General features: G+C 40.0%; 1 protein-coding gene across 1 annotated transcript in view; it reads right to left on the bottom strand.

The window, feature by feature from the left end:
• thsd7ab (thrombospondin, type I, domain containing 7Ab) overlaps nt 1-24270 on the bottom strand; it is a 150366-nt gene that overhangs the window by 11725 nt on the left and 114371 nt on the right. Inside the window, exons 22-28 of the mRNA XM_023393425.2 lie at nt 21643-21788; nt 19642-19816; nt 12611-12784; nt 9901-9999; nt 8724-8806; nt 7248-7461; nt 5263-5350 (exon numbers count right to left, since the gene is read on the bottom strand). Of these exons, the coding sequence (XP_023249193.1) occupies nt 5263-5350; nt 7248-7461; nt 8724-8806; nt 9901-9999; nt 12611-12784; nt 19642-19816; nt 21643-21788 (979 nt within the window). The remainder of the gene's footprint in view (nt 1-5262; nt 5351-7247; nt 7462-8723; nt 8807-9900; nt 10000-12610; nt 12785-19641; nt 19817-21642; nt 21789-24270) is intronic.

The raw sequence follows: 24270 nt of genomic DNA, 5'->3' as shown, positions 1-24270 counted from the left end.
GACGTTTTTATGACTTTTTATGCCTTACTATACTATGACTTTTTATGCCTTACAATACTATGACGTTTTTATGACTTTTTATGCCTTACAATACTATGACGTTTTTATGACTTTTTATGCCTTACTATACTATGACGTTTTTATGACTTTTTATGCCTTACTATACTATGTCGTCTTTACGACTTTTTATGCCTTACTATACTACGACGTTTTTATGACTTTTTATCCCATACAATTCTATGTAGTTTTTATCATTTTTTACGCCTTATTATACTATGACATTTTATGCCGTTAAATACTGTCGTTTCATGACTTTTTATGCCTTACTATAGTATGACTTTTTATGCCTTACTATACTATGACGTTTTTATGACTTTTTATGCCTTACTATACTATGACGTTTTTATGACTTTTTATGCCTTACTATACTATGACGTTTTAATGCCTTACTATACTATGACGTTTTTATGACTTTTTATGCCTTAATATACTATGACTTTTTATGCCTAACTATACTATGTCGTTTTTATGACTTTTTTTGCCTTACTATACTATGTCGTTTTTATGACTTTTTATGCCTTACTATAATATGACTTTTTATGCCTTACTATACTATGTCGTTTTATGACTTTTTATGCCTTACTATAGTATGACGTTTTCATGACTTTTTATGCCTTACTATACTATGACTTTTTATGCCTTACTATACTATGTCGTTTTTATGACTTTTTATGTCTTACTATACTATGACGTTTTTATGACTTTTTATGCCTTACTATACTATGACGTTTTATGCCTTACTATACTATGACGTTTTTATGACTTTTTATGCCTTACTATACTATGAAGTTTTTATGACCTTTTCTGCCTCACTATACTATGACGTTTTATGCCATACACTACTGTGTCGTTTTTATGACTTTTTATGCCTTACTATACTATGACGTTTTATACCTTACTATACTATGACATTTTTATGACCTTTTATGCCTCATAAAAACGACATAGTATAGTAAGGCATAAAAAGTCTTAAAAACGTCATAGTATAGTAAAGCATAAAAAGTCATAAAAACGACATAGTATAGTAAGGCATAAAAACGTCACTTTATAATACAACATAAAAACGTCAAAAGATGTCATAGCATAGAAAGGCATAAATACACCATAGTATAATAAGGTATAAAATGTCATAAAAACATCATAGTATAGTAAGACATATGTGCATGCCTTTGGAATGCGGGAGAATATACAATCTAAACAAAGAAAAGGTACCATGCCTGGGAATCAAACCAACAACCTTCTCACTGAGAGGTAGCAGCTCTAAACATCGTACCATTGTTCCACCTCATCACAAAATCATAGACTTATGACATAATGTGCCTACATCAATAGTAATGTTAACACATATGTTATCTATAAGAGGAGTATGTATGTATTAGTATGACACATCCTCTGGATATTTCACGATAAGTTTATAACATATAAAGAATACTCATAGTAAAACTTTGGTAAACCAACATCCTTATTAAAATTCAATGTTTGTATATGATTTTCGAAATAATTGCTTATTAAATTTCACCATACATGTTTTCTATTTACATATATACTAAACATATACTGACAGGCTGGGATGGATATATATTTATGTAACATATATCTATAGTATAAACCTATAATATAAACAGACACATTAAAATACATGTAGCTAGTAGCTTGAAGTAAAGATAAAATTTAGCAGTGCTTTCTCTTGTATTACTCATCTTGTATTATCTCAATCTTTTAACTACGTTTTCAGCTGCTTGTCCAAGCAGAACAATGTAATTAACTCTTCTAAACATGAAAAACTTTTCCCCAAACTTTCTTCCAAAGCCACACAACAGTGTCATGTGATGCAGTGGTCTCTGGAGAACAGCAAGAATATTCTGGAAAGTTTGGAGGGGCAATCAGAAGAGTCCTCAGGGAGTTTTCTCTGGATAGTTTCAGTACTGAGGAGCTGACAAAATCATGTTGCGAGTAAACATTCAAACAAACAGTAAAAAACAAAGTAAAAAAAATTCTGCTGCCACAAAAATCACCATGGCTCTTCCATCTGTGGCTTTGGCAAAATCATTCATGTTCACATATATTGACTGGAATACCACTCAGCCTGCAGCAAATGATTATTTTCAATGAATAGTTTTGACTGTAAAATTTCAGAAAATAGTTTAAAAGCCTATCACAACTTGCCAGAGCTGAAAGTGACATATTGTTTACAGCTCGTTTCTGTCCAACTAACAGTCAAAAACCCACAAATTAGTTTAATCATAAAAGTCAAAGAAAGAAGCAAATTCTCACATTTGAGGAGATAAACCAGCAAATGTTCAATACTTTTGCTTTGAAAATGACTCAAAAATAGTAGCTGATTAATGTTGATCGACTAATTGAGACTACTACAGAGATACAAATATAGATCCAACTCAATTTAAGTACAGTATTATATATATCTATATAATATCTTTGTTCAAAGCTCAGAAAAGAGAAATAACATTGATGCATGCCACATTTATAAAGGATAATGAGCTCTTAATATGGAAGGACATGATATGGGAGGAAGGAAATCTGGTGCCCTACTTCCTCTTTCAGCCACAAGAGGGCAGTGTGAGATCATGCTAGAGAAGCACAATCACAGAGACATCAGTGTCTGTAGATTTATGATTTACTTTATGGTAGAGGAACAAATCCCTGCAGTAATAGAGCCTGTTGTCACTGTGCTATAGGTCCATTAAGACATCTGCACCCTCTGCCACAGCTTAAACAAATCTATATTATATTTACATCGACCCATGGAAAGTTTAAGTACATAGCTGCACAAACACACTGACATACCCATGAGCATGTAACAACACAATGTAAGCACACATAATTATGTCTGGATCGACACTGTGTCATTACATATTTGTATGGACACATAATGTCATGTGCTTGTAGTAATTTTCCACAGGCTGATGCTCTGGACAACAGTGGCACACAGTGTTACCCAGGGATACTATGCTATGCTAATATGCTAATTCACCATGTTTACGCCTCAGTGTGAAAGGGACCCATTACTGATCTTTTTGCTCACATGTGGCACTAACAAGATATAACATGGGTATTTTCTTGGGCTGCTTTTAATGATTATTAGCTCCAACAGTAAGGTCATGTTTTCACCCATGTTTGTTAAATTGTCAGTAGGATTACACAAAAAGCACTTGGTGGGGGGGCGGATCATTGGCCTGGGAAGAGCCCATTAAATTTTGGGGGCTCATCCAGATCATTTACTATGAATTTGAATTTTTTCTCTGAAGTGTGGTGTATGTTGTTTGTAACCGGACTTCGGGAACTTCGGTGCTTTCTGAGTGCCCTTCTAGCTTTCACTATCGATTAATCTGCAAACTTTTTCCTTGATACATTAATTTATTGTTTCTTAAATCAAATATTTAAAAACAGCAGCATGTGCCCATTTTAATATAGCTGATGTCTTCAAAATGTTTTGTTATATCAGACCAACGGTCTGAAACTCAAACATATTAAACATATTAACCTTACAATCATGTATGATGAAAAGAAACATCAAATTCTCCCATTTGAGAAGCTGCAACCAGCAAATGTTTTGTATTTTTGCTTGAAATATGACTCATGATAAATTGGAAGACATCTGTTCAAAGCATAAGAATACAATAGTAGGAATCTGATGAAGCATTTAAATCCAGCCTTTGATACATTTAGTTTTCACTTTGGTGGAAAGTAACTAATTACATGTACTTAAGTGAGGTAGTTTTATTTAACTTGAGTGTTTCTATTTAATATTACTTTGTATTTCTACTATATTTCAGAGGTAAATACTTCACTACATTGAACTGAAAGTTATGGTTATTACCAAGTTTTCAGATTAAGATTTTACAAACAAAACCTGATCAGTTCATAAAATATGATGCATTGTTAAAGATTAAACTACCTCTTCTCCACCTCAATCAGCAGCAACATGTAAATGCCACTTACTTATATTAATGCGTTCAATTCTTAATGTACAATTACACTAAAAGGCTAAAAGGAGTCATTCTGAGTATTTTTACTTTTGATATGTTAAAACTTCTACTGCAGGACTTGTACTTGTACTGGAGTCATTTTCATTTTGAGAAAATGTTTTCATGCCAAGAGTTAAATGAGAACATGGTTAAGTTAGTATTACATAAAGTAGTGAAATTAGTGTTACTAGTGAATTTTAGTTGTATTGATTATTGTATATTTGAACTTTGAACAGAGCCAGACCAGCTGTTTCCCAGCTGTTTACCGAGTTGTGAGTCTCCTGAGCACAGCTTCATATTTAGCTTTCAGGCTCTAGAGTCATATTGATCTTCTCCTCCAACTCTCGGCAATAAAGCAAATAAATATCTCCCTAAATGTCAAATGATGATGTCCTTTCAGTAAAAGACCACCACTGTTGGTCAGTACAGTAATACAATACTGATTCATTGCACCTTGTGTTTGTGTCATGGTTTGTCTGTGTGGGCTGCACGGACACACTGATTTTTGTATGTGTGGTTTGTTTTAAGCTGCTCTGGCGTGATCACATTAATCAGATATGGGTCACTTTTAAAAGTAGGTATAAACAGGAGGTGAAAAATATATGGGCAAAAAAAAAAACCTCAACTAATGATCAAAGGCCTTTTATGTAACCAGGTGTGAAATCAACAGGTAAACACCATCTACATGTTCTTCACGCTCTAAAGAATCTACAAGGACTAAAGAAAATACTCCTGGATGGTTTGTCCTCACCTGCACCAGCACCTTCACTCAGCTAGTCAGGCAGGACATGTGACACTTTTCACAGAGGTCACAGGGGAAGGTCAAGGGCTGCAGGCACTTATACTGGGGGGGGTGTCGGGGGGGTGAACCCTTCACATCCTCATTAGCTGCTGCTGCTTTGAGCCAGCTCTTGGCAATCGGGACAGGTGTAAATCATCTCATGTGCATTTTGGCTCATCCAGACTGCCGTCCCATTGGCGTCAGACTCTTGGGCCTTAAGAGAGCGATGCACCTTGGCACAGTAGCTGCTGCTCTCACGTGGGGGTTGGCATGAAGGAAGCAAAAAAAAAAAAAAGAAATAAAAAAAGACAACACAAAAACTGTGACGTGAGGGAGGGGATGCTGGACTCAAGGCAGGTTGAGGAAAATAAGGACGGATTGATTTCATGAATGAGGATGACGATAAATAGGGGGAGATTAAACTGGTCAACTCACCAAGCTAGGTATATCATAGACACTATGAATATGAGGAGCACAAAGGCTCCGGCTGCTACACCATACACCCACATCTTCAGCTTCCCATCTGTGGAGGAGGAGGCTTGTCAGTTTGTCTGTCTGTTTTCAACATGGCACCAGCAGCCATTAGAAACTGAAACAATTCATCCTGTGAAAGCTTCACAAAACATCAACACATTGCTGCAATTGCTACTTTTTCTATCACGGTTACACTTTATAATAATACAGCCCACTTAAGCCCCACCCCATTTAAAGTGTAATGTCCTTGTATGATTCAATTACCAATGAAATATGGGTCAGATATATGTTCAGTGGAATATGACAAGAACATGGGGAACACAGCAGTAATATCTGGCCATAAAGGAGAAACACATTTTACCAGGAGGTGCCTGATATTTGTTTTTTGTAAATAATTGTATTATTATTATTATTATTATTATAATCATTGTTGTACAGTAAATATTTTGGTCTGGCTACTATAAAAACTGACCAGGGTTCTCCTCTTTAACAATTACAGTTGTATGCAAAAGTTTAAATGAAGCTAATTGTGACATATTAAAAAGTTTGGGCACAGTGTCGATTGAAGTCTGGGATAAATAATTATGTTGTAATGTTTTACTGTCAGTTTTGTTTCCTAGACTCAGTATTTACAAAAATACATAAAGGACGAGGGATTTGTCCTTTCCTCTAAAAGGCCAAATTGTTACTGCTTTGTTCCCCACGGTCTTGTTTTCTTCCACTGTACGATCATTAGTATCTTATTGGCACCTGATTTATACAATGAAATGACACTGTAAATCACGGGCTGTGTCATAAGCCTTTGTTTTCTTTCTTTCTTTCTCAAAAAGCAAAAACAAATTTTAAATCTTACTGTAATTTACTCTACAATAACAGAGAGTGTGCTGCAAAAAAAAAGAAAAGAAAAGAAAAAGCAAACATTTGGAAGATAAACGATACAAGGGTTGGTGTATGTGATGGCGTATGTGTTGGTGTTTGCTCCTGACAGACGTTAACTCAATCTGTTCTGCACTCTTGCATCCTGAATGTTTATTTTTCTGTCATGCACCATCAGTCATGACGCTCTGTGCAGACGCAGTTCTCAGATGTTAATGTACCAGCAGCTCAGAGGCGGCGGCGACGTCCATACATGCCTCTGAGAAGCCCTGCATTTGAGAGAACACGTCTGATGCATTGTCAGTCAGTTGTATTGCATGCACAGTTGTGAGTACGAATGTGTTAAACCTAATGTTAATTAAACCCCATCAACACTAAATCTGCCCGACGTGAACTGAAAGTAAAGCATGTTCTGCTGTTGACATGTGAAAACCTCTCAGCTTTATGTCTTAACTTCACTTCAAGGATTACATGCTGCTCTGCAGGTTGAGGAAATTCTACTAACTCTCCGGGCTTACTAAAACCTTTTCACTTTAGATAAACTTCAAAAGACATAGTGGGCACTCGAATAATATGGAGGCTGTTTCTCTTATCCACAAGTGCAAGTGGAATTTTATTTTAAGTACAAATTCCTGTCTTAAAACTTTCAAATAAACATGAAGTTGCAGCTTTGGAAAGGATGTGTGATGTTTTACTGACCTTTGCACTCTTTACCTTGATAGTAATTTCATTTTTGTTATCAATAAAGACCTATTTACAGTCATCACTGGCTGCTTGTGTTTTATTTCTACTTTCTGTTGTAATATAAACCAGCCGTGTCTGTATTACATGTGGTGGTTCTTGTAAGTACGACTTGACAAGTGGAAACTAGGAGCTTCTGCAGAGAACATTAAGGCGGGGTTAGTTCCCTAAAACATGACAGTTTAATAGATTAAAGGTTTTCACTTGACAGCAACAAAACACTTCCTCAACAATTCTTTACAACTGGATGTGTGGGATCCATTTTTTAATATTTTTAATTCATGTGAAAAGAAGCTAGATTTTGGTAATCCAGTGGGATGTGGTCTGACCTGGTCCGTAGGGCTGCAGGTACCAGGTCCGTCCGCTGCGTCCGGGCTGGATGGTGCTGGGCTGGGTGGGGTTAATGGCACGACTGGTCTTCACATCGCCCTTCTTGTCCCCCGCCGTGGGGATCTCCAGGACTGGGATGGGGGCGCACTGGTCCAGCTGCCCAGTAGGCGACAGCACCTCTGTGAAGCCGTCCTCGCACATGCAAATACCAGCCTGCAGGGGGCAGCGCACAATCATGATTGGTTTGAGCTGCAGCTACAAGTACAGTACAAGGAAGTGTTGAGCAGTGTAGGAGTGGAAGTGTAATAATCTGGGGGGGAGGGGTGTTTGGAAGAGGCTCTGGTATGGTAGGGTGACCGGCCTGTTACTGTTTGGTCACATGTTCAACCCCCTGTATGTCCACAGCAGCAGTGTGTACTGTTGACACGTCTGTGTCTCATTCATTCAATCTAGATAAAAGCATCAGCTTCCACAAAAACCACAAGCATTTCAGAGCGTGTTTGTGACCTGTTGGCCTCATTCCCGTATATTGTATTTTCTACTAATACGTGTTTCCAGTTCAGCTGGAAAACTACACAGCATTAACCTGTACTACTTTTTTTTCTCCATCCTTTATCATTCACGATAGCTTGGCTGACCATGAATGCTCTTTTAACGTCTCGGACACAAAGTTACACGAGGGCCCCTCCCAAACTTCCCCCTGCTGAAACTGATACCGTCTAACACCATGTTCAGTGTTTGTTGAGACGTGGTGATTCAACGCGCTTTGGAGGATGTAGTTCATGATGCTGTTGAACTGCAGTGTGCAGACACGTGTTTCTGTTCTGTAGCCTACAGTCAATGATATAAATTGAGTGGATGAAAAATTAGGAACACCATTCGTTTTAGCTAGCTGAACCTAATAAACTGGCATCAGAGCATAGATTTCTCTCTCTGGTCCACCAGTGACCTCGGAGGTCACTTCTCATCAGATCATTGTGACCTGGTTATCCTGTGGTTATGAAGTCTGACAGCACCACCACACAACAGCTGATAACCAGCCTTTAATGCTAAATCTAATTTTGTTTTTTATTTAAATATACAAGCCATTTAAATGGATCAACTTTGAGATTTACCAGCTGCTGCATGTGCTGGACGAAAACAGATTCTCCTCATTTTCATGCAGCACAGCTGAGTGACACTATGGAGAAATAGGTTTTACATCTCCATGCTGCCATCATTTCATTCTGTGCTGTATTCAGATTCAATTCTGGCAGCAGTGTGTCACAGTGAGTACAGAGGCTGCCATTCATCCAGAGGACCTGTGCTTCCAGGTTCATGTCTTCTTATTGTTTGTTTTTTTTAATACTGTTTATTGGGTTTTCATTGTATATTTTTGTCACCAAACCAAATTTTTCTTCACAGTATTTTCTTTTTGTTGCTTTTTATTTTATTGTGGGTTAAATTGGCGATATGAGAACAAAGGGGAAGCTTACCTCGCTGCAGAAAGACTTTGGCATGAGACAGGGAGGGTCACAGGAGCTGTTGTCCATTGGAGGGTTCATGGCAGGACAACCTCCTGCGGGTAAAAAGACAATCAAAGTAAATAGGTTACATGTTTTTAAAAGGAACACAATGAACATCAACGTCATCTGTGTGTCCCGGTGGATCCACTGCTCTCTGCTGCTGACATTTTCATATTTAAAAGTTACAACTTTTTTTTATTACACAACCTGTACGGTCATCCAAATGCGCATTAAAAACAACAAACTGTAGCTATACCTCGATATAGCTGATGCAGCCAGGTTTATTTCTGAAACTATTTCAGGTGAGTGGGCATGTGATCATGTTTTATGCAGCGACCAACAGTTGTATGGGCTGCCATCGCCCACCACCTCACCTTCTTATAGAAATAAGTCCCTAGTTTTTCAGAACAGTGTGTTATATTTCTGACATGTTTTGTGTAAATTTTACCTCCTACATAAAACTGCCACCAGTGCTTCAGACTTACTGCTGAGCTATAGAGTCTCTCAGTCTCTCACTTTAAAGATAAATAAAGCAGCACTGTGTATTATCACTATGTCAGAACTGTAGGAATGTGTTTCCCAGATATTTTAGTGTGTGACACCTTGTCACCAGTTATATGTTGTGACCAGTTCAGTGATTTTATTCTGTTTATCAGTTTTTTGTTAGAGCTGAAACTATTAGTCCATAAATAGATAGGTCGATTGGCAGAAAATGAAACCAAAATTTTTAATGATCGATTAATCATTTAAATCATTAAAGAAAAGCCTTGAAAACGTGACTATTTGCAGGTTTTCATAGTCTTCTATAGTATTACTGAATATCTGTTCTGTTTTGATGCTCAGACAACACAAGCAATCTCAATACATCAACTTGGCCTTTGGGAAGTTGGGGTGATCATTTTTACTGTCATTGACCAAAGCAATAAATAAGGGTGAAGTCATCCAGTTATTCACAAGAAAAAAACATTACAGAAAAGTCTGTTTACACATTGGGTGGGTGACAGAAAGTAGGAGGAATTTGCCGACCTCTGATGCAGAAAAAAAAAAGTTTTATGGACTTAACAAGTAAGTCAGCCAAGTCTTCCAGAAATCTGTAAACATGCTACTGTATAATCCAAGCTCCACTGTAAGACTAACAGTTCCTTACCGGTGACATTGAGTCCATCTGAGCGCTGACACCACATAAAAGGGCGGGTGGAGTTCGGACGAGCGCTGCTGAACCATTTGTACTCGTAACATTCGCCCCCTGAAAGCAAAATAAAAAAACACTCAACAACCATAAAGACTGCAGAGTGGGAGTCTTCAGAGAAGACGTTAATCACACGAATGACGGATTAATAAAGCAGCTGCTAAGTTATGGTTGTATAATAGGCTGGTGTCATATAATGTCACTATCAGTGTGTCTTCACACAGAAGGGTCCAGTTCAATGTTTTAATCTTCAGTAAGAGCTTTTGCTTAATGACTTTCTATCAATGCCGTTATGACTTTATCAATATCTCCATCAGTGCAGTAAATGACCGTATTTCCCTGCGGAGTCCTGTGTAACCAATCATCAGCCCTGCCCATTCGGTTAGCGTAAATGAACAATTTAACCTTGAACAAAGGAAAGATCTATTCTCCACAGGCCTGGGTACAGTATCAGTGCTCCAGTCGATGGCACAGCTCTATCTGCAGCTTTCACGGGACGATTTGTCTGCGGCTGAGGCGACTTCTCCCTTTATGTTCTTCACTTTTTCTCATTTCTTCCCTTCCTCTCGCCGTGGTGCAGCTGAGGTCGTTTTTCAGACGTGTTAAGTTATGATTGAATCACTCACTTCAGCTGGGACTCTCCTCCATCCTTTACAAGCAGAGTAGGCTTTTACTGCTATAGATATATTTATCAGAAGAAGAGCTGCTCTGGAAGAAGAAATAATGTCAGTCGTTGTGTTAACCCAAAAAAAAAACCAAATGACAGGTTTTTGAAACGTGACTGAAAGTCTCTGTGAGGGGAAAGGAGGGAAAAGCTGATGTTCTAGCCTGTTATATAAAAAAAATGCCATTATAACCATCTTGTATAGCACTTTTATACCAAAAGGGTTTGCAGTGTTCCTGTCACATACACTAACATGGTAATGGTGGTAGAGCAAGGTCGAGACATCAGGGAGGGTTCAGTGCTCAAGGACACTTGGACCGGATGAGTCAGGGATCAAATCAAATGACCCATTCTACCATTAGCAAGCTAGTTAGCTAGTTAGCTAGCCAGCTGAGCTCCAAACACATTGAATCCATGGTCATGAGTGACTGTAAAAAGTCTCTGCCATTCATACATTAGTGTAGAGTTTTAGCTTTTAGCCACGTGAGCATCGTGTGTTGACAACACTGTGTTTTGATGGTTGGTTTTAAAGGAATTGATTTTGCACTCCAAAGAAATGATGATCACACTGCAGCATTTAAACCTGCAGCATTATCATTTTTTTGTTGTGTCTCTGGCCACCTGATGAATGAATGTTTCTCCAATATTCACTCTTCCTTTAGCTCTGCTTTGGTCTGAAAAAAATATTGATTAGTGCAGTTTTAAACTGCTGCCAGTTTCAGATGTGAAAACCTCAAAAACAGCACGAAGGGTGTTTCATCAAGGATTTACTTTTATGTCCCTGAAGCTGTTTGGAAACCATCTATGATTTTTGCATTTCTTCCAGCTGTGAGCAGATTCTTTGTTGCTTTTTTTGGGTTGCATTGAAGTGAAATGGTGCAGACCAAAAATCTAGTAATTTTAGTGCATGTTGTCATTTTTAATTGTTGCATTGTGAATGTAGTGTAGAAACAAAGCCTGGTAAGAATTGGTATACAGTAAAGTGTGCAACTGGGACACAGCTGTGGTTTTGTTTTTCTCAAGCGAGCCTCACATCAAACCGCTCCCTCCCTCTCCGTCCCCGGCCTCCCTTTCTCCGTCACCGCCCTCCCTCTTCCCCAGCCTCCACTCTCCCGTCCTCCTCCGCCTTCACTGGTCTTGGCTGGGCCACTCCTCCCCCTTGTGCCTTGAGTGATGCTGTGAAACCAGGTCAGGCTGGTGAACACTGCTCTGGGGCTGTGTGTAGTAGCCAGGCAGGGAGGAGAGGAAGAGTGGGAGGCGAGGGAGGAAGGAGGGGATGGGAGGGGGTGGCCGCTCCGCAGACTGAGCCTATGGCTACTGTAGATGTTGAGCTTTGGTGGTGGTGATTCACAACCCACACTGAACCTAATGGGTGATTAACACGCCTGGGGAGCCGCAGAGATCACAACAGTAAATGAGCATGTGGGTTTCCTCCGTTTGGAGACCTGACTTGAGAAATCCCATCTGGGAGAACGCCAATTGACCCAGTGTAAACAGGGAAAAACAAAGTGATTGTAGCAGTGTAGCGCTTTAGTTCCTCTGGATACCAAGGTGGCTCAGTGGTTTGTACTTTCACCTCGCAGCAAGAAAAATCTTCATTTGATTCCTGTCGCCAATCCCTTCTCTACAACCTCAACACGTTTTCTCTCTCTGTGGGTTTCTTCTGGTCCTCCAGTTTTCTCTGACAGTCTAAACGTGCAGGTTCAGATGGATAGAAGACTAAATAGCCTGCAGGTATGACCCTGAATCTAAGTGTCTTTTTGTGTTAGCCCTCTGGTGCACTGACAAGCAGTCCATCGCGTTTCCCTGCCTTGCACCCAGTAATGTCCGACACTGACTTCAGCTCTCCGTGAGCATGCATATTAGGAATACTTGTTATAATGAAGGCTTTGTTTGGGTCTGTCGGCTGATTTGCATTCAATAAAACTTCCCTCTTCAAAGGGAGTTCGCTTCGGGTAATTTTTTCAAAACCTCTGGCAGTGAGAGGATGAAGCCGTCACTCACCTGTGCAGGGCTGAGACTCCCACGCCTGGTCCGGACAGAGCTGCAGGTTTTCAGGCTCCTGGGCCAACACAGCTCGCGATCGAACCTGAACCGAGCCGAAGTCTACGCCTGCCCCTTTGACGCAGATGCTCACACATGAGCTCCAGTCTGACCACTCCATCAGGTAACATTCACCTGCAGCAGAGAAGAGACGGATCACATGACAGGGACGGTTAACGTGAGGGTTTTGGGTGGGGAAGGATTTTACTGATTAAATGTGGCTATGAAAACTTTTCAGCTGAATAAATACAGTTCTATATCACAGTGACATTACTCATTACACGTGTCACAGAACGGTAAAATAACTTTTAAAAAAATTTTTAAAATCAATTAGTCAATCAACGGAAAATAGGCTCAAAAATATTTTGATAATTGAATAATTGTTTCATATTTTTCAAGCAAAAATATTCACAAATTTCTACTCCATTCATTTCTAAACATCCTGACTCCAGTTTCTCCTGTGTGAGGATTTACAGCTTTTCTCTGCTTTAAATAAAGTTTCAGACATCACCTTGGACATTCACAAAATTTCATTATTATTATTTTTTATTAATCAAGGAAATAATTGTTAGTTGCAGTTCTATTTAACAGCACTCCCAAGAAGTTAAGTTATTCTGTAAACAAACCATTTTAATTTACAAAACAACAAAAACTGATTTAATTCTGAGTGATAAAAAAAAAAAAATCAATTTAAATCAGTGAATAAATAAATAAAATGATGCAAATGTAGAACAAACTTTGCTAAGTGACAAAGGTTTCACTTAATATCGGCAAAAAGGCAAAAATATGTAATTTTAAATGAATGAGAATTAACAATCGATTACTGTAACACATGTAAACACGAACTGCAGCAGCAGCAAAGGTCCAAGGGTCCAAGTCTGAAACCTGAACGTCCAATCACGTCTCAGCTCTCTCACTGCTGCTCGCTCACTATGGAAGTTTTGAAATACCTGACCAATGACCTGTAAAAGAAATTGCGAGGTCTGGCTTCGAGCCGTATCACAAATCTTTTAATTTCCTGTAAATCAGTGTGCAGCCTCAGATCCTCAGGCCGGGTGGCCCTTCTGGCTCCGGAGTTCAAGACTAAAAGGTGACCAGGTTTTTGCCATCAGGGGCGCTGGCGGACGGGATCGGGATTATCTCAGAGTTCCCATCTACTAGATTAGATGTCTTTTATTTCTTTTTCAGTGTTACTGTACATTTTTAGCCTCCATCTCTTGTGCTACCTTCTTGTTTTCACTCATTTCCACTGCTTTTATTTGACTGTTAAATAAGTGTTTATACTATTCAGGGAAATATCTATGTTGCAGTGTGGGTGTCCTTGGTGGAAATCAGATATGCAACTCTGATAGTATTAATGCAGTGCTTTACCCATTTACCTATTTATCTATGGATGAGAACAGCTGAATGTGGGTGAGATGTTACGCTAGGCAGCAGAGCTGCATACAGAATATGTATTTACTATTTACATATCACATCATATGATGCTTCAGATGCTTTGAAGAGTTCCAGGAGGAGGAAGGTGTAAGTTCGAGATGCAGGGTGGGTTGGTTTTGATCACAGCTGACAACTGCAGCTCATCAAACAGCAGGGGAAATAGAACACAGGTCAAGGGTGGCAGTGCATGAAAGTGTATGTGTATGTGTGTGTGTGTGTGTGTGTGTGTGTGTGTGTGTGTGTGTGCACGCGCGTGTGTGTATGTATGTATGTATGTGTGGATGCAACCTGCCAGAATTCCCAAGCTGTCCCCGGCGCTGCACAAACAGCCCTTGAATTTCCTCCCAAATCACACTACACTACCTCCCTGCACAGAAAACAGTCTGTGCTTTTGATTGCTGTTTGATACTTCAGTGCTCCTGCAGTTTGGCAAAAGGGGTTGGACTGACTTGTTATCTAGGGCAGCGTTTCTCAGTGTTTTCCATCTCAGGGACCAGCAGACATCTGATGAGTTTTTTTTTTTCCCTCCAAAATGAGAAATCCGCCAGTGGAAACACATGCCACACACTCTTAAAATATAAAATGAATTCAAACGGTGGTACTTTGAAACGAGTTGTGGGTTGAAGAACATTCTCCTCTATATTTAAGAGACATTGAAAGCTGAACGATCAACGATGAACTAAAATAGAAACAGAGCCCTTTGGAAATGAACTTCACATTTGTATTTTGTCTTTTGGCACAAGTAAGGATAATAATTCTCCCTTCAGGGACCGCTAACACTGAAAATAACACATTTATATTTAAGAGGCACTGTGTGAAAATACACTCTTGTTGTCAACTGAACAGCACTGTAAATTGGGGGTTCAGTCTCCCATCATTTCCTATTGAAATGTTGCAGATATGCCCTATTTACCCAAAGGAAACACTCATGTTCACTTGTGTATGTGCAGCTTGATATCAGGGGTGCATCATCACAAGCGATGTTGTGATTGTGGGAGGGAGGGGCAGCTAACCGACCTGGTGGACAGAGTCCAGCAGCTGTTGGGCAGAGCTCACCTGTCTGCTCTGCTCTGCTCTGCAAAGCTATATCAAAACCCAGCAGCTGACAAGCCTCCGTCACAAAACCTGACAACAACTCATCAGACCCAACCTTTGAAGTGATAATCCCATCTGTGAGATGTTTTTTTCCAGTAGGGGGTTGACATCCTTGGTGCTAAGATGATATTGTGCTGTTTTTGTGCTGCAGTGCTGAGACGCCACCTGTCAATCAAAGTGTGGTCCATGGGCTACGTCTTCTGACTTACCTTTTGTATTAATGAAGGCTTCAGCTGCAACAGTGATTACTGCTGTTATTGGTAAATACCCACTTCTACTTATTCCCAAGAAAATGCTGTTAGTGCTGCTGGAAAGGATCCATCCCTGTAAAGACCTGCGATACTCAATACCGCCTTTTAAAACATCACTATAAACGTTGTCATGAGTTATAACGTCACTACATTCAAAGCTGCTTCATAATGCCTCCCACATGTTTAGAGTTTATGGTTGTATAGAGCCTGAAAATATTTTAAAACATTTTTCCCCATTTTTATTTAAGAGAAATTATTCTATTTGCTGAAAAATTTGAAGTTTTTTAAAATCAGTTTTGTTTATTTATGTCGACATAAACACTTCAGCTACGACCTAAATGCCTACGTATAAAAAATGCCTCTTTTCAAACCTGAATCAAAATTTTGACCTGGAGCACAGACAGTGTTCAGAGAGGTGGACAGTTTTTCATTTGAATGCTTCCTGTCTCATCTGCTCAGAGAAAGCTTCTGGTCTCCTGAAATGTCAAGCAGCATTTCTGTAATAAAAATACAAATTAAGAGGGAGAGGCGACAAAAAAACTCGTCACTCAGCTTCGGATCGTTTATAGTTGAAATCTTTTGTTAAAAAACACTGAAGTTTGTTCTCTGCAAAGTGGAGAGAACAATCCTTTATGTGGGCCGCAGGTAATTTGAATAGGAGACGGTTTTCCTAAACTATTGTTATTTAAATAATGTCAGGATTCTTTGGGCGACACGAACAAATAAAAGCGTAACTGCAAACAAACGCTGGTTAAATTATCTGAGAAATTAAAATAAAATTACCATTATGCTGCTCTGAGTTTCTCTTTATAAGAGAAATACTGTCTCCACTCACTTTTATCTTCTTCTAATTTGCCATTTTCTGAGCGATGTTAAGCCACTCAAACTTCCTGCGGATATTTCACATTAAAAGATTCCCAAAATCAGGGAAAACAAGGAATAAAGGCCCAGTTATCTCTGCAGCAGGGGCAAATAAGGAATTTAAGTTCAGCTGAATCACTGCTGTGTTATATTAATTAATGACAGACAGCAGCTGAAAACGAGCTCATATGAAAACGTTATGGATTGTGACTTTAAAGCCAGGACGCCCAGTGGTCTCCTGAGTGTGAGGAGGGATGTTCTTGAAGGTGGAGTTGGCGTGTGAAGTCGACCGCCAAGGACGGAGGGAAATGAGGCCTGGCAGTCATCTGGAGGGAAAGTCTGACACGCTCCTGATTTTAAGATTCCTATTGTTTTATGTTGAGAAAGTAAAAGTTATATTAGACTCAAACTGCAAGAGTGTTTGTTTACTTTTGCAAACCAGACTGCAATAAACCTTAAAAGGGCTTATAGTGATTAAATAAAAGCGTGCTGTGTAATACCTAAAAAGGATTTGCTTTGTATGGTCACATATCGAGTAAATCACAACAGATGTCCAGCTCAGCATAAAGACTGCGCTGAGACCTAATCACTCACCGAAATTAAAAAAAAGTCATCCTGTGCAGGTCGAGCGTTGAGCAACACTGCCAGGTTTGAGGGTTTGTTACCCACCGGGGCTACTCATGCTGAAAATGTGTGCACACATGGCACACTAACAAGCTCTGGGAGGAAGTATCGACCAAATGGCACCAGGCACCGGTCTAGTTTTAGGTTTTTGTTTTACACTCAATCGGAGTCTGTTTAACAGTTATGCATGAATAGTTTCGTCGGCGTGTATCAGACAGGACTTTAAAAATAATGCAGGGCCGTCGAGCTTTGGATTTGCAGTAGCCTAGAGAGATACTCCGCATCTAAAGAGTCCGGAGGGTGGTGAGTTTTTTATTTTTCCAGTTGCGTTTTGAAAAGCAAAAATATGAGGAATGTATTAAACAGAGTGTTTATCTGGCTAAACAACTTACTACCTGCAGTAGCAGTGCTATCACAGTGTCATTTCCATCATTTAATTAGCTCGGACTGCAACAGCCACTGTGTGGGAGCTGCTCTTGGCTGCTGCTACATCAGAGTCAAGACCAGCTGTCCTGCTCTGTACTGGATCTTTACACTGCAGCAGCTCAAGCCAACGTAACACTAGGCAGCGTTTCCTCTGTCAAACACCTCGGTGAGTCGTCACCCTGAAAGTCTTAGATAAATAAAATAAATACAAACAAGCGGCTAAACGGATTTATGTTGTAGTGACATAAACGTCTTTATAATACCAGGACGAACTATCTCTACGCTGCATTACAAGAATCTTCTTTATTTCTTCTACAAGGATCATTAACTGGTGAAGGGCTGGGACCCATTAGCGTTAGCATCAGTCTTGTGGCATAATATAATATATGTAGAATAAAGTGAATATTTAAGATCCTTTTATAGGATTCCTGTTCTAAGACAAATCACGTAGAAACTGTGAGCGGGAGTGTTTTCAACTAATTCATGGAGCTGCTGTTGGCTTAATTATCTACTGAGACTTTCCTGTGCTTTTGAGGCTTATAACTCCAGCTTCTATCCTTTTATGTCGTGTTTTTAATGTATTACGCTACATTTCTTATTTAATGCTTTTATGCAATATGTAAATCACTCTGAAATGCTTTTGTGTTGAAATGTGAAATATATTAACAGCCTTACAGAGAGTCGACCAAATATGGTGCTGCACATAGTTTCACATGAGTCATGCCTATGATCAAGAGTGAAAAACACATCTTCAGTCTGCTCTCTTGTTAATCAGCATCTCCTTTCATATGGGAGGTGCATGAAAGCATCAAATCTGCACGTTATTGTCATTTACACACAGCAGACTGGGATTCAGTGAGGTTGTGTCTCAGCTCACCATCTTGTCTTTTTTAAAAAGCCCTTAGGGTTTTTGTTATCTCACCCGCACATATTATTGATTGCAACCTTTTTCTGTTATTTTATCTCTGTGTGTCTGTACGTGTGTGTGTGTGTGTGTGTGTGCGTGTTTTAATCACTTTGCCTCTGTGTTTCTTCACTGTACAAATGGAATAAATTGAATTGTGGGGGTCAGAGCTTTCATCTGGATTCGCCTCTCAGTCTATTTCACTGAAAGAGCAGGTGGTCCAAATAATCTGTGCGTTCCACATAAAACAGAAAATAGTTCCTGACAGCGGTGCCTCTGGCTTGGTCAGGAGCTTCAACAAACACAACTAACAATGTTCACTGGTCGGTCGGCCTGCGAGGGATCGTCTTTTGACTGCCGCACTAGTGAAAACCTCAGTGTGTTTTACTCCTCTCACTGTGAGGTAAAGAAGAAGTGGCTGCAGCGCCTCGGGTGCTTTATATAAAAACTGTGGACGGATATCAAGCAAACTGCAAGGAAATGTGGAGAAATGGAACCAGAAAGACTAAAATATGAGACGCAAATCTGCAGGTAGACTACACAGAGGAATGTCTGTCATGATTTAGACTACTTACTACCCTGGCAGAGGAAAGTAGAGTAGTGCTCTCTCAGTTGCTACAGGCAATGAAATACAGAAGCTACGAGTAAATTTAATTCGCATGAAACAGCACAGCTATACAAACCATCTGCCATAATGTAGTCCATTTATTCTGCCTTCAGGTAAGCTCCTACCTCTGATTTTAGAGGTCATGAATAGACACTAAGTGGTATTGGTTAGAGATAATATAATCTACCTTGTGACAAAAGTATTTTTTAGTGGCTGCTTTGTGATATACAGTAAATCAAACTGCTGACAAGTGTCGACTGTGTTATGCATTGCAGCGTGACGTCTGAGTTCTCCTGGTTGAACCTGAAAGCTGCTCTGCAATGCTAAATAAATTTGCATTGGGTGTTTTTGCTTATGATGATGACGCTGACCCAGGAGCTCAGGTAAACAACACACATTGTTTACTGTTGTTTGTGTGCTAGAAGACATGGTTGTCTAGGTCTTTCTTTATCAGGAAGATTTAAAAAATAATCATTTTAGTCACATTTTTACGATGTAAAAATGACAAACCCTAATTGCAGCTTTGAACATCATATTTAGTATCTTTAATTGTATTTCTATTGGATCACGGACTGTATGTTTAAATACAAGTCGTCTGAGTCAGAGATACACAGCAGACTCTACTGCAGACACTTGCCAGACCGATGACAATGATGTTCAGGCTGTGAAAACATACGTGCTATAACAGTTCTGCCTCTACTCTGTCCGGTGCTCGGACATCGCTTTGCATGGTGGCTCATGCGGCACAGGAAGCTGAAAATTTCCATTTGTCGAACAGCATTATTACCTGGACAGGGAAGGGTACAGGCTTCTTTCAGTCTGATCTGCTTGTCTCCGTCGACGGCGAGCTCCAGGCTGCTGCACAGCTCCTCGTCCACCAGGCTGCCGTCGCCGTAGCTGGAGCCGTCTGACACGAGGCAGGACAGGTTTCTGTAGCGCATGCCGTGACCACACACCACATTCTGACAGGACGGGAACACCACAGAAGAAGAAGCAGAGGAAGGAGGAGGATGAGTTACTTCAGTCAGGGAGAGGAGTTACATGAACCTGAAGTCACTTGGGGACAGATGAGCGCTGGTTAATTTTAGCTTTGGCTGCTCATGTGGCGGCAGCAGCCACTAGTAAAGAGATTTGTATTTTTATGTCTGAATTACAATAAACAGAGTGGATGATTGATAATGATGCAGTTTTGAAACATACACAGGTATACATGTAATTAATGTGTAAAGTGCATATGAACATTAACTGCTGATGCACGTGTCTGCCCGACTATTAAAGATGGTAATGAAGATAAAAGCCACTATCCCTTATTGATTTCCATTATTAAATCAATATCCAAACATCAAGGGCAGGTGTACATAAAGACTTTGAGCTAAATCCGGAGACTAACGTGAGACTAACTCACTTTTCATGGACAGTAAGCTTTCTGAACTGACTGGAGTTTTGAGATCTGATCCTGAAATCTAAGGGAAAGAAACCTGCTCACAGACGCTCATTACTGTTCCTGTCTTTCAAAACTATTCTTGGCTCAGTTTCCTTCAGTTCATCAACAACAACAAAAGACTCTGCCGTCTCTTTGTTGGACTGCTGAAGAAACCTCAAGTGTTTGTGTTTGTAACAAAAGCCAATTTGTCACCGAGTCTTACGTAAGTCATGTTCCCTAATAAACATAGATCAGATAAATGCTTGTGTTGAAATTGAGTTTCACTTTGAATTCGATGAGTTGAGTCTTTTTAAGACTTTTAAAGTATTTATCCCCGTGATTTTCATGAAAACTGGTCAGCAGTTTTTCAGCAATGCTCATTTTTTGGTATTTTTGAAAGGAGGTGTGGAACAGGCAGGAGCAGCAAGTTGAACTCAACTACTCGCACCATGTGCAGCATGAAATCACATTACAGTTACAGTTATTACCGACTGACCTCTTCATCTAACAACATGGATCTGTTTGGCTGCGCTGCAAACAGACACAAAGAAGCTGCAGATACAAAGTGTCTGCCGTAGCTGTAGTGAAAAAAAATCACTTGCCGTTACCATGGTAACCACGGAGGTTGCCAGATTAACCAGGACTTCAACTTTAAAGACGAGCAGACATTGTGTATTACTAACTCAATAACAAGAGACTTCATTAGTCACTTTATTAGTTGTGTAGCATCTAAAAACAGACAAAAGAAAATCAGGTCTGACAGTTTGTTTCTGTGAATCATGGGTAACGGCTGATCTCCGAGCTTTCTGTCTCCGCGTCTCTCTCTGTCATTTGTGAGATTGACAGCTGACAGAGTTGAGTGAGGGGAACAGGTGATGTATTTGATGTATAAATAATTAAGCTCGCCCTTTCTGCCCATAAAGCAGCAACCATGCGTTCACGGTTTTCTTTTATGTCATAAAGCAATGCGGCAGATTTCTTTAACAATCTGACCTGGTGGCACAAAACGCACAATGAAGTATGAAAGCTGCCAAATTCCTTGGCGAAGGTATTCGTTTGCAGTAATGTATCAGCATTAAATGTGCATTACATTGATTTTTACCATCCATCTCTCAAAATAAGTGTATGAGCATGGATTTTATCAGGTTGTTCATCAATACTAAAGACTCCATTATTTTTTGCCAGATGCTGAGATTTCTTTTTTTTCCAAAATCCACTTTCTGGCTCAAACTCTTATGTGTATTGATCTGGGCTGAGCCAGGCACCTGTCAAAGTTGCATTTCTTGTAGGCTGACAGAGGTCGATACATTTATTAATATTTAATGTCCCTGGATTATGGTATAACGTTATGAATTATTGACCCACCTCCACCCGACACTCGGACCAGGGGCTGTACTGCCAGCGGTAGCAGGGTCGGACGGGGCAGGGCTTCCACTGCTCCATCTGCGAGGGGCAGGGCCGGCCGTCGCCCTGAGACGCCTGGACCACCGACCGCCGCCGCCACATCTTACCTGGAGAAAACAAAAGGTGACATCATCAGTGTATTATTATTCATTTTCCCTTTTTTAATTTTCATTTCAAAAAGATTTTTTCATGCTGTACTGACACAATCTGTGAAGTGACTTGAGGACTTGTATCGCCATGGTTACACTGCGTTCATTTTTTGCAGATGACATTATTCTATAAAAACAATTATTGTTTAAATAAATGAAATTAAGTACCACTCAAGCCAGAAAAACAACAGCGTCCTCTGTGACCAGCTCTTGAGTCCTGTGCTTTAGCAGCGTGACATAAAATAAATGTCCAGTGATTTTTTTTTTTTTCTGCGCCTGTAGAGGTTTAGATTTCTGTCTAAAATAAAACGATTACACACAGAAAAGTAAAGTGGCTGTGTTTTCTCTTCATAATAAACTAAATGCAAACAGATGGGACACATGTGGTGACCATGGCGGTTTGACACACAGCAGTAATCCACTCCCTCTGTAAACAACTCATTTTAGATGCATGTTTGTTTTGAACGCTTTAAATGAATCTCACTGTGCGCAAGAGCACTTCACTTAACAGAGCAGGAATTCCTAAATAGCCTGAAATACGGCACTTTCTCTCTGTGCCGTCTTTGATTGGTTCTTGGTCCACTTGACTGAAATGGCTTTTTCTTTTTTTTTTTTTTTTACTCCACATCAATCAACAAACTGACTTTAAATAAATCCAATACATCACAGCAGCTAACACCTCAGAGACCGTTGGTTTTAAGTGCAGAATCGATGCTATGAATTAACTGAAAAAAAAAAAAAAGACAAGTATACGCACACGCACGCATCTCAAAATCCAACCTTCCTGTCTTCCTCTTTTAAATAGCCCACTCTCAAATCTCACAACCCTTTATTTGCTGCATATCCCACTTTGATTTTCACCTTGCCAGACCAGCAATCTGCTCACCTCAGAGCAACCTACGACATCTTTCAACACGTAAAACACTAACCAGCCTTCCCACACACAAACTGTACGATCTCATATCCTGTTCCAACGAGAGAACATCTCCCACACACACACGCACACACACACACACACACACACGCACACACGCACGCACACACACACACACACACACACACACACACACACACACACACACATCAAATGAGATCCCTTCTTGCTCCTTTAGCCGTTCTTGAACTTTTATCTTATTCCTTGTGATTTAGCAGCTCCCGCTGCAGCGCCTCTTCTTCAAAGTCCTGCCCACAGCCCCAAGGAGCAGGAAGATGTAATGGGACAGGATCAGCTGATTGAGCTGCTGGAGTTGCAGCCAGGTAAACAGGAGAGCACATTTTTTTGCCGGCCGTTTGACGACACTTTAAAGCAATAACTGTCTCTTATTCAAACACCTCCTCTCTTTTGTTTTGGTGAATTTTTCTGGCCAAGAGCCTCCGGTGGGAGCAGGAAGTGTCTAACTTCTTTAGTTACCCAAGTACATTTTCTTCATCAACACACACACACATCGCTTTGGTGTGAAGTTACACACATGCAGAGAAAACTATTAATGCAAAAATACTGGGATGGTTTTTTCAAACTGGTCCCTCTACGCCTTCATGTTTTCACTCGGATCCTCCTGCCTTACATTTACACATGCATGAATGGATTATGACACAAAGGGCCCCTGGGCACAGACATGTAACAGGCCCCTCACCCCTCCTACATGGGAGCACACCCTCACACCAAAAGAGATGCGAAAGGGACACAAAATGATTGTGAGCCGAATCATTTGTAGCAATTTTGTGTCTCATTCAGTGACATTTTTCAAGGTGAACTCTCCAGTTCTGATGTTATTTCAAACACTGCACCTGGACTTCAGTATCTAGTTCACACTGGAGATGAAGGGAGGTTGTCTGACTCCTGCCAAAGCTTCCTGCCGCAGCAGATTCACACAGACACTGATCTGTACAGGCATTATACTAAATACTACAGCACATTATACAAAACAGTAGAGAAAACCATCAAAGAAATGAATGCAGAAAAGATGCAGGTTCTGTTACAGCTGTTCTGCTGCTCTGATTCAAATTCCATTAGTAATTTGCCCGTGTTTTAATTAAATATTACTGCGGCCTCTGTACGCAGCTGCGATATGAAGGAAAAATGTAGAAAAACTAATACTACGTTGGATTTGATTCACAAAGAACCAATATTAAATTACTCTGATACGGATCAGGAGCAACAGAAATAATCAGGACATCCCAACTTTTCTGAGTTCTGTGATTGTTCAACAAAAACGTCTAACTTCATACAGACGCTGTGGCTTTAGGGCCCCAGGCCTCTGCCCTTCAGGCCAGTTCAATAATCCATCCATGCTGCCAAGTACAACTGCAGCCTTCTGGTACTGACCACTGAACATCACAACTTAGAAGTCAGACGGAGAAACAAGTTTATTTCAGCTGGAAGGTTTTTTGATTGAACCATATGTGTATATATGTTTAGAGTTTGAGCCGGGAATCGAAC

The sequence above is a fragment of the Seriola lalandi genome, unplaced genomic scaffold (assembly GCF_002814215.2).
Source record: "Seriola lalandi dorsalis isolate HSWRI2012SDOR001 ecotype SW California unplaced genomic scaffold, Sedor1 jcf7180002054934, whole genome shotgun sequence".
Taxonomy (NCBI): domain Eukaryota; kingdom Metazoa; phylum Chordata; class Actinopteri; order Carangiformes; family Carangidae; genus Seriola; species Seriola lalandi.
The sequence above is the reverse complement of the archived record's forward strand: the minus strand, read 5'-3'. Positions and strand labels throughout refer to the sequence as shown.